Raw genomic sequence first — 14,780 nt, 5'->3', positions numbered from 1 at the left:
GGGGCAAGCAGAAACAGCAGAGAATTCAAGTGAGAGGCCGTAATTAGCTGAGGTCCTGCCAAATTTTGGACACACAAAGGATGGCATTTTCCACCTCACTGATGGTGGGGATGGTGTTTAATTGGTGCAGTGAAGCTAATGCAACCTTACAGAAAACTTTTTTTAGTTACTGTTTTTTTAGTTAGAAAAAAAAAAAAAAAAAAAAACCAAATATATATTATATACAACAAATACAGTCAAACCAAGTTTTATTCAGACACCTTGAACATTTCATTCATTAATACAGTTTATTCACTAAAGTTTAAAAAAACTGTAATAAAATATGACAAGATCTCAGAGTTAAACTATGTCAGAAAAAAAAAAAAAAATCTTAATAATGACAGATAACACTTAAGCAAAACATGGTCAGGTCAAAGTGTCTGAATGATTTTTGGTTCCACATTTTTTTATCAATTTTACTGGTAGTCCACTGTATGAAGAATTTTTGGGTATAATATGTCAAAGTTTACTTTATTTTGCTATCCTCACTTACATAAATGAACTATAGTGTCCTGCAGCCACTAGTAAAAATATATCAAAAATATCCAAAATGTCTGAATAATTTTTGGTTTGACTGTATATACTATTGAACTTAGTTGTATGTAATTTAAAAAGCATGATATATGTCTTAAGAGATTTTTCTATTAACAGCTAATTACTAAGAAAGTTCAGATCAACCTTACAAAAAAGTGTTGTTCAGAAAAGGTTGTAATATACTATATACCGACAAAAAAAAAAAAAATGAAAGATTCATGTTGGTTGAAGAAAAAAATATAGATATTTTGAGGAACGAGCATTGTCTTGTTGGCTGTGGTAAAGTGCTAGTGGTTGGACAAGCATAGTGCCAGGTTGGGCTCCCGAGGTTCACGCTTGCAGTGATCTGTGAACAAGCTGCTTTGGCCTGCTCATACTATAGTCCTCTCAGGACCTAGAGCTCTCTGCACATGTCCGGTGCCAGGTCACTCTCTTCTCCCGTAATTATCTCCATGCCACCTCACCTGTCTGCATTCACACATACGCATTCAGCGCATTGCACATTACACCTGTAAAATTCTATTTGGGGCTCCCTTCATACAATATGCGTTGCAGAACTTTCTGTGAAATACAACACCATGCATAAATTAGCATCCAGAGCCGGATTTTTCCTTGGCCTAATTGAACTGTTAAAGATTGAAACTGTGCGAGAGTCAGCGATGCCAACCTTGCCCTCTTCTTCACGACAATTATTGCTCCTTCACTAAATGTCAAACGAAAAGGCATTGAGGCAGCAGAATTAATGTTTCCACATGATAAGTAAGCTTAATATTCAGCCGACAATTAGACTACTCACCCTGCCAACCAGAATTGGATCGGGTCCAGAGAACTCCTCCAACACAAACATTTGATTCCAAACCCATCCTCTCTTGGCACGACTGAGGATTCTTTGTCCTTCGCTTGGCCGGTTTCGCGGGATCATGGCTGATACCGTTTGTAAACTTTGTGACTGATTGTTTAACGGAGCCATGGAAGAGCACGGCACACAAGTAATCCAGACTAGCAGAAGAGAAGTCCATAGATCTCGCTGCATCTCCTCTCCTCGTTTTAGCATTTTTGTAATATTTTCTCTTTGCCTTTTTTTTTGCTTCCCCTCCAAAAGTCAGGGGTTGACCAGCTGACAGACAGCTGAATGGTTACTCTTTTGTTCTACGTATCCCCCAGCTTGAGTTCATGTTGTGAGGATGGTCACGGATGCACTCTGATCTGTCTCCAGAACGCAGAGAAGGAAGGCGCGCTGCAAAATGTGACATCCATTAGTTGGTTCATCAATGTAAGAGATCTAGAGGGGAGAGACAAATGCAGACTTACAGGAAGTGCATGTAATAAAACTGACAAGCTTGAGGAGTGAAGCCTCAAGGTCAGTTTGATATGATGTCAGAAAGCCAAATAAACAAGTCAGAGCCTCAGAAATGTTTAGGGACATTAAAACCAAACTAATTAACCTTTCAGATCGCAATGCGTGTTGTGCCCACATGCCTTGCAAATGCCAGTATTTATGAACACCAATATACATTTTAACATTTAATTATATATTAAAATAATAATAATAATATAAAAAATAGAAGACAGTCATCCTACAGCAATTTTGAGGCACGAAAGTAGAAGTTAAAAAATGGCGTACGACTGCAGCATAAAGTATAACTGCAGTAAACTTGAAAATCACAAAGTAGAGAAGAAAAGCAGTATCTACTCACGCTCATGAGCTGCGTTCATTTCCCTGAACCAATTTCTTTCAATGCCCTTGACATATTACCACATTACAGTATAATTTAGTTTGCAGAATTATTATAAAATAGGATTTATATATCTGAAAATACAACAGACATAATATAACTGTTTTATTTTCTTATAAGAGAGCCTGTAGTTTTTTTTTTTTTTTTTTTTTTTTTTTTTCCAAGCACTTGATTCCAATTCAAATACAAACAGCAAGCCTTTTTTTTTTTTTTTTTTTTTCCTCGTTGACCATACACAAATCATAATCTGCATTTCACTAAACCGGATTATTTATCTGAATGGTTTCAAGCAGCACCCTCTGGAGAACTCTGTTATCTATTATTTCATATGTTCCCAGGCATCAATAGGCAGCAGTAAGGAGGTTAAGAGAAATTCAGTCTTTTAATGCAGTACACAACAGACAAGTATGTTTTTCTGCAAGAGTTGTGCACACAATTAATTTAAATAATTACTCTGTTAGCTAGTAAGCAAGCCACACATTTGAAACATTCACCGCTTAGTCTTCCGTCCACAGTGCAACTTCAGCGAGCACTAAAGCTTTATTGCACTCTAACATCATGTAGAGACTCGGCGAGCAAAGGCGATGCTTAAACCACTGGCAAATTTCAGCACCACCATGAGTGGACAGCTCCTCAAAAAAATAAAAAAAAATAAAAAAAAGTGGCTTATGATTTATGGTCCATTTCTGGCTCTTTCGAATGAGTAAGAAAAGCAGAATTTCGATAGTGGAAATCAGAAAAGGATACTCTAGAAGCAGTAGAGCACTGCAAAACATACATGGCACGGCGAGTTGACCAAGTTGATAAACCAAGACGTTCACAGACCACGTTCTTCTGTAAAGTGAACAATTAATTCGATGTACGACATTCCTGAACGATGCAAAACAAATGATGGACAACGGGTATTTATGGTCTGGTCTGCAGGCTGTCAATCTGTCTCGCTCTCGGATCAATCACTGTAGCGCAAACAGCATCAAACGAAACATCCAGTATTTCAGTCGAGCAAAAATGCACGCGCATCCCGCCAAACGACACATATTGCGTGAAACCTCTCCTGCGCATGTTAATAAGTCTTTAATACTTACTGTTTATCATCCGGACGTCCGTTCCATGTCATTCACAGAAGATAGAAAATATCAGAGAAGACGTGACTTGTTTCGCAATAATGCTGTCACTTGTCAATTTTCTGTCAACTGAATATGGACAAGAAAAAATAAATAAATAAGGAGAATAAGTTGACAGATGCGGTTGGGAACAATTAGGATCCGTAGCCTACAGTTTAGTGGCTTGGCGTTGACAGGGTGTCGGTGAGCTCCGGCAAGCCCGCTCGCTGAGTGGAGGAGTGAGGAGAGATGGACGAGAGGTGTTTGGTGGGAAGAGCCTCCCCTTTGTCGCGCTCATTGGGCTGATAAAGAGGCAGGTCCTCAGCCCTGGCAATGAATGCACGTGCCCTACCTTGGGAATACTGAACTTTTATGTCAGTGCGTTGTTTTTCCCTACGTTTATCAAACGCATTCTGCTAACGAAGCATCTTGACACTTGTGCGACGGTCCTCAGGTTTTCCGTCTCATTCCGGCTCGTGCATGGAATGTAATGCGATTTTACATGACTAGGACGCCAAGTCTAGGCTATAAGGTTGCTTAAGCATCTCAGCGTCACACTTAATTTTGGTCAGGTAAGCGAATTGAACAATTTCCACTTTAAAGTCGCACTGTACAATAATTTTAAGTAAATTTCATATTATTAAATGTAGATTTAAATGTAGACTAATTACTTGATTGCACATTTGTATGTGATGCAAATATTACGCAACGCTAACATTGTAATAAGGCAACACTACAGTCAATTAGGCCTATACGACGTCTTTAAAACACTAAAAAACTTTTTTGGCTATAAATGTGGGATGTAAATCCGTAATAAATGTATAATGTCACGCCCGATTGACGTCCCACCAGAAAGTGATCATAACAAAGCACGTAAGCGCTGTTGTTATGGTAACCGCAAGCGAATTCGACTTCGAACTTTAGCTAATAACTTGTTTTTGTTTTTTTGTCCCCCCCCCCCCATAACTTTAATGCTGAAACGTTTGAAAACGTGATTAAAACCTATATATATGTCTATTTGTATTAAAAGTAGCCTATACATTCATTCATGCTTTAAGTCAGAACAGTTGTTTTTCAAAAGTCTTGACTGAGCTGTTCTATCATTTAGAATTTGAGACTTTGAGAGACTCACTGTGGCGACGAGGGATGAAATTCAAAACTTTTTGGCACAGAGTATGTTTTAGAGTCTATCGAATTGATCTCTAAAAGTCTAAAAAATGACTAATCTAAAACAAAAGACTCCAGGATTTTGGCATTAGGCACCCAATCTGACGATATCATGTTTAAACCTACAGCTGTACAGATAAATGTTCTGACCACATTGGATAAATAAACAATAATCTGTTGTTCGTGTCTTCACATGAGACCCTGCACTGATGCTGTGAGGAGCTGCACTGTTCAATATCACTTCCTTATAAACTGAATGCATCATTTGCAAACATTCAGTCCATATACTCTACTTTCAAAAGAGAAAATTCATTGAAATAAACCCACCATCTGCTCAGCATTCATTAGAGCACACGTTATTTATCTTGACACGTTTCTTGTCCACATGAATTCAAGACTCTTCAGGTAGAGATACAGACAAAGCTCCGATTCAACTGGCTCCCTCTAGCGGCCAAACATCAAGCAGGCATTAGGAGTTTTCTGGACTGTGGTCAGTTAAACCTTGGAGATTAAATCTTGCAGATACAGAAGTCCAATAAAATCTTAGCCTCACTGCAAGATACTGAGACCTATGTATTAAAAATAATATTAATAATAAATAAATAAAAATAGCAGCATCCATCATACAACACCTGCTAGTCACATCAGCCTTCACATAGTTAAAACAAGATATTGTTCGTATTAATTCGATGATGATGGCGAGGATAATGCTTGACAACCAAACATATTATCTTGATATTACTCAAATATGTAACTAAAATTTCTCAACCATCACAATTTAATGCTTGAAAAGGGCTGCTTTGCTACAACATTTTAGTCTTTATGTACATTTATCCTCACCTTTACATGAATGACAGTCACAATGAGCACCATAATATCACCATTATCAAGTCACAATCCTAACAATGTCATTTATAGCTCTGATTTTGCTTTAATAATATTATAGTTTACTCGTGGTTGTCATTTCACAAAACGATCATGGGTATAAAACTGCTCACATTTTGCATCCTGCCCAACATCCTCTTTAACTCTATTTCAGTTCTGGTGCACAGTTTGTCAAGCCGCTCTCCAGTGGTTCTTTCTCTCTGTCATTGATTAATTCCACTGACACAGCCTTTACCGGTGATCAAAATATCAGACGTCTTCTGAAAAAGGCAAAGTAAGTGAAGGGGAAACGGTCTTTACAGCCCAAGCTTCCTCAATCGATCATTGGTTACTACATTGTCAGTGGAATTAATCACAGGCCTGGTGCGCCGTGAACTGCTGGCACCCTTCTCCACACACCTCAGCCCTGTCATTTGCAAATGGCGACAACAGCCTAGGCAAACAAACAGGAAACAAGCTGTGATTTATTCATTTGTCTCTGCATTTACATCAAATCATTTAGAGAGGCAATTACTTGGGGATTTTCCCAGCTGTTTCACATAGATGTGAGGCTATGTCTAAAACAATTGTCTTTCTCAATGAAGACTTGTGCCTGCCATGCATTCTAATCTCTTGTGATTCATAAATCAAAGTGTTGGCATGCCTCAATATTGTGTACCCTCATACTTCTTCCAATATGGCATATAGTCCTGCAATTTATAGTAGGCCTACTCTTCAAAGATGCTAAAAAAAATGATTGTCCAGCATTTAATGACAGCATCAGTATGTGCATTTGTGCAACTCAACTTTCCACAGCTCTGGTGGTGAAAGAGCGTCACCATTGGACTCTCTATTTAAAACACAATCCTACAAGACAAGAAGATAATGGACTGTGTTTATCGATTTCACCTCAACCAAAGCAAGAAAGAGACACAATTCTTTAAAGAGCAGTCTCAACTGTATAATAATGGTTTCAGTTGAATGACTCTCCATCCCTGCAAAGTGAGTGTTCATTCAGCGTAATAGAATCTCTGTCACACAAATAACAAATAAAGTTATGCCGTCTGACACTAGAATATGGTGGCCGAGAGAGCTCAACGCACTGCAAATGAAGGAAACACATGCAAATAGAAAAAGCACCAGCAAATAAAGAAAACATCTTCACCGTTTTTGACAACACATGCACTGCAAAAGTCCACAACACATACAAATAGACAAACACGCTGCAAATAGCACATGCAGGCCCAGCGATCTCAAGCCCTTCTGCGATGATCTGAACGATGATGATGATGATGATTAGGCTACTTTTAGAATTAAATTAATAATTGAATTTGCCCCACAATAATTTATAGTGCATCACACATAACCGATGCACTGTAATAAGATTAGCTAAGTCCTCATTTAAAAAAAACAACAACTTGTAACACCTAAACACCTACATCTCTTTTTTTTTTTTTTTTTTTTTTTTCAATACGTATGGGCCACAAGAGAAATATTAAGAAATAAATTAAGAATAAATAGTGTTATCAGAACATGTTGAATTAGAGCTCTCATCGCTGAGTTTTTTAGTTTCACTTTCTGCAGTGAACAATTGACTGGGATTTGAGACATAAAATCAAGTAAATTATTTAAAAAAAAAAATATATATATATATATATCTATATATATATATATATATATATATATATATATATATATATATATATATATATATATATATATATATATATATATATATATATATATATATATATATATATATATATATATATATATATATATATATATATATATATATATATGAAGAGTTTGGTTCCAAAACGCAATAGCTCCATTTTGATTATTTTGAGTAAAAAGGTGTTTTCTTTACCAAAACATTGGCAAGATGAAAACCACTATTTTCTGTTTCAAACTTTCACATAGCATCTTTTGGATATAAAAACATAAAAAAATTCAAATCTACATTTTGATTTTAAAAAGTTTATTATAAAAACGTATTATTTTTTCCCCAAAATGCAATAAATCAATGACACTTTTTTTTCAAAATGCAATTAATCCATCAATATAAAAGTTATTTTTCAAATTGAAAATACACAACAAAGTAAGTTGATTCACATGTTTGACAGAGTCTAAACTTTGCCAATATTTATCTTATATTCAGCCAGTTTACTAAAAATACATTCAGCCGTCGCTCCAATGGTCATCTTGTTAATGTTATGAATTATTTGTCATTACCAATTAAAGAGTATCTGGCGCCACCGCACAGTTAAATAAACACATTTGCCAAGTACATTGGTAATAAAAACGGCTTTTAAAAAAGCCTTTAATGTTTACAGTGTGTGGAATGGTGCGCTTTGATTGGTGGAGAGTGGATATATCGCGTTCTGCAGAAAAAGGAGACTGGCGTTTGTCGCGTTTTGGGAAGAAATGGAGAAAACATGACAGAATAACACGATGGATATCGCATTTTGCGCAAAATTAATAAATGACTTTTCAATACCGACCAGATACAATACTGATTTTGGCGGAAACTCAATTTTTTGAAAATGGCGTTTATCGCGTTTTGGAACCAAACTCTTCATATATATAATTTATTAATAATATTTCTAACGCAAAATAATACCCCCCAAATTGTTTGTCCTGGCACCGGGACTGGCACAGACCACAACGAAACACATTGACGTACCTGTCTGGGACTGCTGGCTTGTTTTGTTCAATGTTTACTCGTGGTGTGGACCTGAAAGGTGAGTTTTTTGTTTATACTTTTGTTTGTTAACATTCTGATCGTATGTGCATTATGAGCAGGCCTATTTGCAGTGTGTTTCTCTATTTGCATGTGTTGTGGACTTTTGCAGCACGTTTGTCTATTTGTAAGTGTTGTGGACTTTTGCAGCGCGTTTGTCTATTTGTAAGTGTTGTGGACTTTTGCAGCGCGTTTGTCTGTTTGCATGTGTTGTGGACTTTTGCAGCGCGTTTGTCTATTTGCATGTGTTGTGGACTTTTGCAGCGCGTTTGTTGTGGACTTTTGCAGCGCGTTTGTCTATTTGCATGTGTTGTGGACTTTTGCAGCGCGTTTGTCTATTTGCATGTGTTGTGGACTTTTGCAGCGTGTTTGTCTATTTGTATGTCTTGTGGACTTTTGCAGAGCATGTGTTGTCAAACTGATGAAGATGTTTTCTTTATTTGCTGCGTTTTTTTTTTTTCTATTTGCATGTGCTTTCTTCATTTTTCAGTGTGTTGAGCTCTCTCAGCCACCATACTAGAAAGAACCTACAGCAACTTCTTCCAATCTCCATCCCAACTTCTGTAAGGGGATAAGTAAAACTAGATTTCAGTTTCTTGAAAGAAATGCAAGAGCTTGCAAAGCAGCAAAAGATTAGTGTTCAAGTTTTAGGTAAGATTAGATTTCATTGGCTTTGGCTCTGTGTAAACGATTTTATGTAAATGAAATGCCACATCAGAGCTTGTTTTTTCGTTGTCATGGCACTAAGCAAATGTCTTGTTTTCAGTCAGCTGTGCACAATAATCTACTCAGTAACTGTGCCTCGTAATGGCAGGTTTAAATAGTTAACCATAAGCATGTGCAAATTTTACAGTGATGTCATCACTGTCATCGAAGGTACAGTCTAATTAGGCTTAAGAACATGCAAAATTTGCAAATTTGTAGGTCAGTTCACACCAAACAGAACTTCTTCATATGTGCTTATGTTTATGTTTTGTTCAAATCAATGGAGGGGAAAAAGTCAAGTATGACCTAGTCTCAGCCTCAGACATCACACCCACAGACTGTTGGCTGATTGTCTGATGCATTTGGAAACAATTGGAAACACTTCAGGAGTTTCTAAGTCGTCATCTGATTGGTTGAATTCTACAGGATTTTCAAGAGTGTCTCGTTCTTTAATGGTCCACCTAGAAACAAAGATATCATGATGCCAAACCCCCTCATGGAAGAAGAAAGTCATTAGCTGGGTTTACATGGACCCTCATAATCTGATTGTAATCGGACTAGTAGCACAATCGGAATAAAAATGTCACATGTAACCACTATGTGGTAATAAGTCATGGCTGAGGGCTTGCAGGTTGACTTATTCATGAGACAGCACAGCCTCTCGTACCTTATTGCTTACGTAACCTGATCGTCAGGACATGCAAACACTTGATCGGACTGAAAACCAAAACTGGAGAGTACTGCGCATGTGCAATGACGTAGAAATAGCGTAATGATGTATGACATGTGGAACGATCTGTTCTTCATGTTGAATAAAGTGTCATAAATGAGTGTCCTGTCATTCTGAAACTCTTTTTCCACTCATCATCTGTGAAGGGGAGCAGGACAATGTCCCACCAGTCCTTGTTTCATACTCTCATCCACAGACGACTGGTTTTGGGCTTGGGAAGGGGCGTTTTTACTGCTTGATAAATACAAGCAGCACAACTCAATGGTTCATTTGCTCGTCGTTGCCTAATTAGGACCCGAAATAGATAAATATTAAGTCTGCTTTTTAAAACAAAGAAAAGGAGGAAAAGATTAAATCCGAGCAGAAGCTTGTGATATACAAATGCGCACATCAACCCGATCACTTTATTTAGTGTTCACGTAAACACTACAATCGGATTCATCAATCGGAATAAATTCATTCAGATTGACGCAAAAAGTGTCCATGTAAACATAGCTATTGTGTTTACAACTGTGACAATGAACACATATCAGGATCAACTAAACACTGGGTTTTCAAAATATATGTGAAGTTCGCAGTATAGACTCTTTGTGGTAGTCTGTTTATACGTACATTGATGTTACATGTTCATGCCCCTAAACATGACGCTGAACAAACCAAACTGTGATTGGTTGCTTTACATGTCAGTCAGACAGTCTCTGGGTGGTCCTTAGCCAATGAAAGCTACTCTGTGGCCAGTTGCATAAACATAGCCAATATGTTAAAGGAACACTCCACTTTTTTTTTTTTTTTTTTGAAAATAGACTCATTTTCCAACTCCCCTAGAGTTAAACAGTTGAGTTTTACCGTTTTCGAATCCATTCAGCTGATCTCCGGGATAAAGAATGAGAGTATAGTTCCTAGCCATATCGGCCTAGAAAATCGCAACTTTTCATTTTCCGTCGGTCTTAGTACACAATGTAACTACGGAAGAGTCCAGTTTTAAATAGGAAAAATATTGAAACTCTTTGGTTATTTTTGAGCGAGATGCTAACGGTCTAATCAGATTCAATGAACTATGCTAAGCTATGTTAAAAGTGGTACCGCCAGATCCGGAGATCGGTTGAATGGATTTGAAAACGGTAAAACTCAACTGTTTAACTCTAGGGGAGTTGGAAAATTAGCCTATTTTCAAAAACAAAAAAAGTGGAGTGTTCCTTTAAGACTAAAAAAGTGGAGTGTTCCTTAAAGGATTAGTTCACTTTTAAATAAACTTTTGCTGATAATTTACTCACCCCCATGTCATCCAAGATGTCCATGTCTTTCTTTCTTCAGTCGAAAAGAAATTAAGGTTTTTGATGTAAACATTCTAGGATTTTTCTCCATATCATTCATTTCAATGGGCACCAAACAGTTGAAGGTCCAAATGGCAGCTTCAGTGCAGCTTCAAAGGGCTTTAAACGACACCAGACGATGAATAAGGGTCTTATCTAGCGAAACGATCGGTCATTTAAAAAAAACCCCAAAAAGTTCAAGTTTTATAAGCACAAATGCTGGCTTTGCTCTTTTCTCCGATGCGCGTTCGTGACGTCACGTAATACGCAATAACGTTGAAAAGGTCACGGTTGACGTAAGCGTAGCAACCACAGTTTCATTCGCTCAGGATTGTGCATAGGAAATCTATGAAAAGTCACAAATTTCTGTCCTGACAAAAAATTTATTTTAGGCTTTCTAATATTAAAACAGGATACGCACACCTTTCAAGCGTGAGTTTAAAATATTCTAACTGACCGCCAGAATGAGTTTTTTTTAAGGCGACCCTTATTTTAGAACGTTTGCCCTTATTGTTTCCATGGCGACGCGTGCGCGTCATGAGCGCTGAACGTAGCCACAATAACACTGTATGAGAGATGGATCACTATTATTTTGTTTTTCCTTTTTTATTTAAAATATTCGCAAACTTGCTTACATGTCTTCAACTATATGATATTCCGATTCTCAAATATGTGTGAGTGAGTGTGTTTTGTCGTTTAAAAACCTTTATAAATGATCTTTATCTTGATATATAATGCGAGATGGGCGCCGCCATCTTAGTTTGCACTGCAGTTCACAGAGTTCTGTCAGTCTGATTTACAGCAGGTGACATCAGTTTCTCCTGAAATATATGCAAGTAAGTGGCTGGTGAACTGGAAGAATAAGAGAGTAAACTTTATAGTTACTTAGACCCATTATGTGTGTCTGATATGAAAAAATGTTGGCAAATTATATTTGAATTCACTGTTTATTGATGCTTCCACTGACATCTGACATCAGTGTGTATTTTATAAACTCCAAATGTATTGTTTAATGGTGCTTATGCGTATTTAAATGTCTGAAACCTTAAAAGAAACATTATGTGGCTGAAAACACTGCATAGCTGTGATGACAAGAGAGCGCGCGTCCGTCTCGCAGCCAGAGCGCGAAAGCACAGTTTGAATCTAGCAGTTATGTGACGTCGCTGAACATTCTAAATCCCATATGTGGAACCGTACGCCCAGGGGCACAGAAATAAACATCCCATATGTGGGAACGTACCGCTCAAAGGGTTAAACAATAAACTGACACAAAGACATCCTCCTTCCGCACATTTGTAATGTAAACACTGACTCGATACTTCCGCCTACGTCAACCGTGACCTTTTCAACGTAATTGCGTATTACGTGACGTCACGAACGCGCATCGGAGAAAAGAGCAAGGCCAGCATTTGTGCTTATAAAACTTAAACTTTTTTATTATTTTTTTAAATGACCAATCGTTTCGCTAGATAAGACCCTTATTCATCGTCTGGTATCGTCTGGTGTCGTTTAAAGCCCTTTGAAGCTGCACTGAAACTGCCATTTGGACCTTCAACCGTTTGGTGCCCATTGACATGAATGATATGGAGAAAAATCCTAGAATGTTTACATCAAAAACCTTAATTTCTTTTCGACTGAAGAAAGAAAGACATGGACATCTTGGATGACATAGGGGTGAGTAAATTATCAGCAAAAGTTTATTTAAAAGTGGAGTAATCCTTTAAGTATTAGTATGACCAACTAGTGATTAGTCAAGGGCAATCAGTGTTACTTTTTGGTTTCAAATTATACCAATATACGTTTTTATGTACTTGACTTAAAACAGTTATGAATTCTTAAAGAAATTAAAGAAAGTTAACAGGTAGTTTTCAAGCATACTCTATAATCCTTCCTTTTTTTTCTCTTTTTTTTTTAAATAAGGTGTACAAAAATAAATAATAAAATAGATAGCACTCTAAGCTGACATTATCTACAAAAGAGTTTAAATTCAGTCAATATTTTAAGTAGTTTGGGCTCAACACAACATCAGATAAATATTGCATTGCAAGTGCATTGCAATGCATTGCAAGCACAGTAATCATTTACATACTCACTGTTATAAAAGTCCCACAAAATGTTGACTGTTCACATCTCCATGTTATTTTGGAAAATCTAGTCATACAGCCATCAAGTGTGCACTCATAACAGCTGCTCACCAGAATTCCAAAGGTCGCTCATTAATGGAGCAAAGGAATTGTGAAAAAAAATGCATGAATAATGATTTACAAATTTATGACAAGACTTCCCACCATCGTTTCCCATCTTTCTGAGCTGATACACACAAACACACACATGCTTCCATTTATGGCCTCAGGGGCCTGCGATGTGTAAACAGTTTCAAGCATAGGTTTAGTGCCATGATTAGCATATTAACACTCCTAAAAGTCAAATTTTAATTGGTAGCAAATTAAAGTTAATTGGTTTTTATGTTGATGATTTTAAAGCTCTGCAGATAATTAAGTGCAGTGTTCAGAATTTTGATATGTTGACATTTTGAGAATGAACAACCTGGATTCTAAATGAACAACACAACTAAGATCTTAATCATGCAAATTGAAAAACACACCAAATTTGATTATCATGGGTTTTATATTGCCCCCCATATTAATTACACTTAACTTATTTATTTATTTACATCCACTTAAATGTGCTGAGCGTATTCCCCAATTGCAGTAATTATTGTTCTCCGATAATTCCAAGAATTAAAAGCACACAAATTGAGCCATGTCAAAAAGGTTGCTGGGAATACCAGGTACAAATGTGCATTTTGCACATGATAATATCTTGGCAGTGAACTTTTTTTCACTAAGAAGGTATGATGTGAACGGAATTAGTATGAGCATCTGCTGGGCCACAAGGCTCACTCACATTTAGCCATGAGCCAAGTGCTCATTTTTTGGCACCGAGATTCATAAACTGTCATGCGGCTGAATGAAGCGCTCCTCGGGGCAAAGCTGCTCCGTCTACCTGTCTTAATAAGTTGTACAAGTTGATTAGAACAGGATACAGTAGCAGACCTCCCATCACGAGAGGAAGCAACTGGACATGAAAAACCGTTTAACATGATCCAATTTGAGCTGGGCTTCTAAAAGTAGGCGCTGATGGTTGCCATAAATAACAGAGGTGGCGTGATAATGGCACAAGTTACCTTTAATAGCGCTCATTAAGACTGACACCTTCTCCATTTGGGATGAGATGAGAGGAGGCTCATTATGATCGCTCCGCATGCACAACTCAGAATAAAGTGTGTGTGTGTGTGTGTGTGTGTGTGTGTGTGTGTGTGTGTGTGTGTGTGTGTGTGTGTGTGTGTGTGTGCGTTTGTTTTTATTTGGGCAAGTATTGCAAGACATAACTAACAAAACAACTACAGTGGCATTTGTTAAAACGAAGGAATAAACATGAAATTATGACTTAGTTTTATGCAATGTCTATAGCAATAGACATTAGCAGAGATTATTTTTAGATCAGACATTCATTGATGTGTGTGTCATTAAAAATGGCAAGCTTTATGAAATATGCACTTCCCCTTAGATTAAATTAGATTGTTTTAAATAACTGAAGTCCATTAATACACTGTAAACCCGAACAGTACTACTAACTTATAAAGATTGAGTACACTGCAATTAAAGTCTGTTAAATCATTGATGCAACTTAAAACAATTACATTTTCTGTACGAGGAGTTTAGTTTTATTTGTATATGGCTCAACAATTTGGTATTTAAAGGTGTTTCTATGATGTTAAAGTTTTGTAGGGTTAACATCGTGGTGAAGGTAAGGTCGAGAACAAGCTGTGAAACTTCAAGGATA

At 37.1% G+C, this 14,780-nt stretch overlaps 1 protein-coding gene across 1 annotated transcript in view; it reads right to left on the bottom strand.

The window, feature by feature from the left end:
- Positions 1 to 4,223, bottom strand: part of cdh8 (cadherin 8) — a 108,411-nt gene extending 104,188 nt beyond the window's left edge. Inside the window, exons 1-2 of the mRNA XM_048184699.1 lie at positions 3,395 to 4,223; positions 1,370 to 1,855 (exon numbers count right to left, since the gene is read on the bottom strand). Of these exons, the coding sequence (XP_048040656.1) occupies positions 1,370 to 1,627 (258 nt within the window). The 5' untranslated portion in view covers positions 1,628 to 1,855; positions 3,395 to 4,223. The remainder of the gene's footprint in view (positions 1 to 1,369; positions 1,856 to 3,394) is intronic.
- Between the last annotated feature and the right edge of the window lie 10,557 nt (positions 4,224 to 14,780).

The sequence above is a fragment of the Megalobrama amblycephala genome, linkage group LG3, assembly GCF_018812025.1.
Source record: "Megalobrama amblycephala isolate DHTTF-2021 linkage group LG3, ASM1881202v1, whole genome shotgun sequence".
Classification (NCBI taxonomy): Eukaryota; Metazoa; Chordata; class Actinopteri; order Cypriniformes; family Xenocyprididae; genus Megalobrama; species Megalobrama amblycephala.
This window is presented reverse-complemented; position numbering and strand designations above follow the sequence as displayed.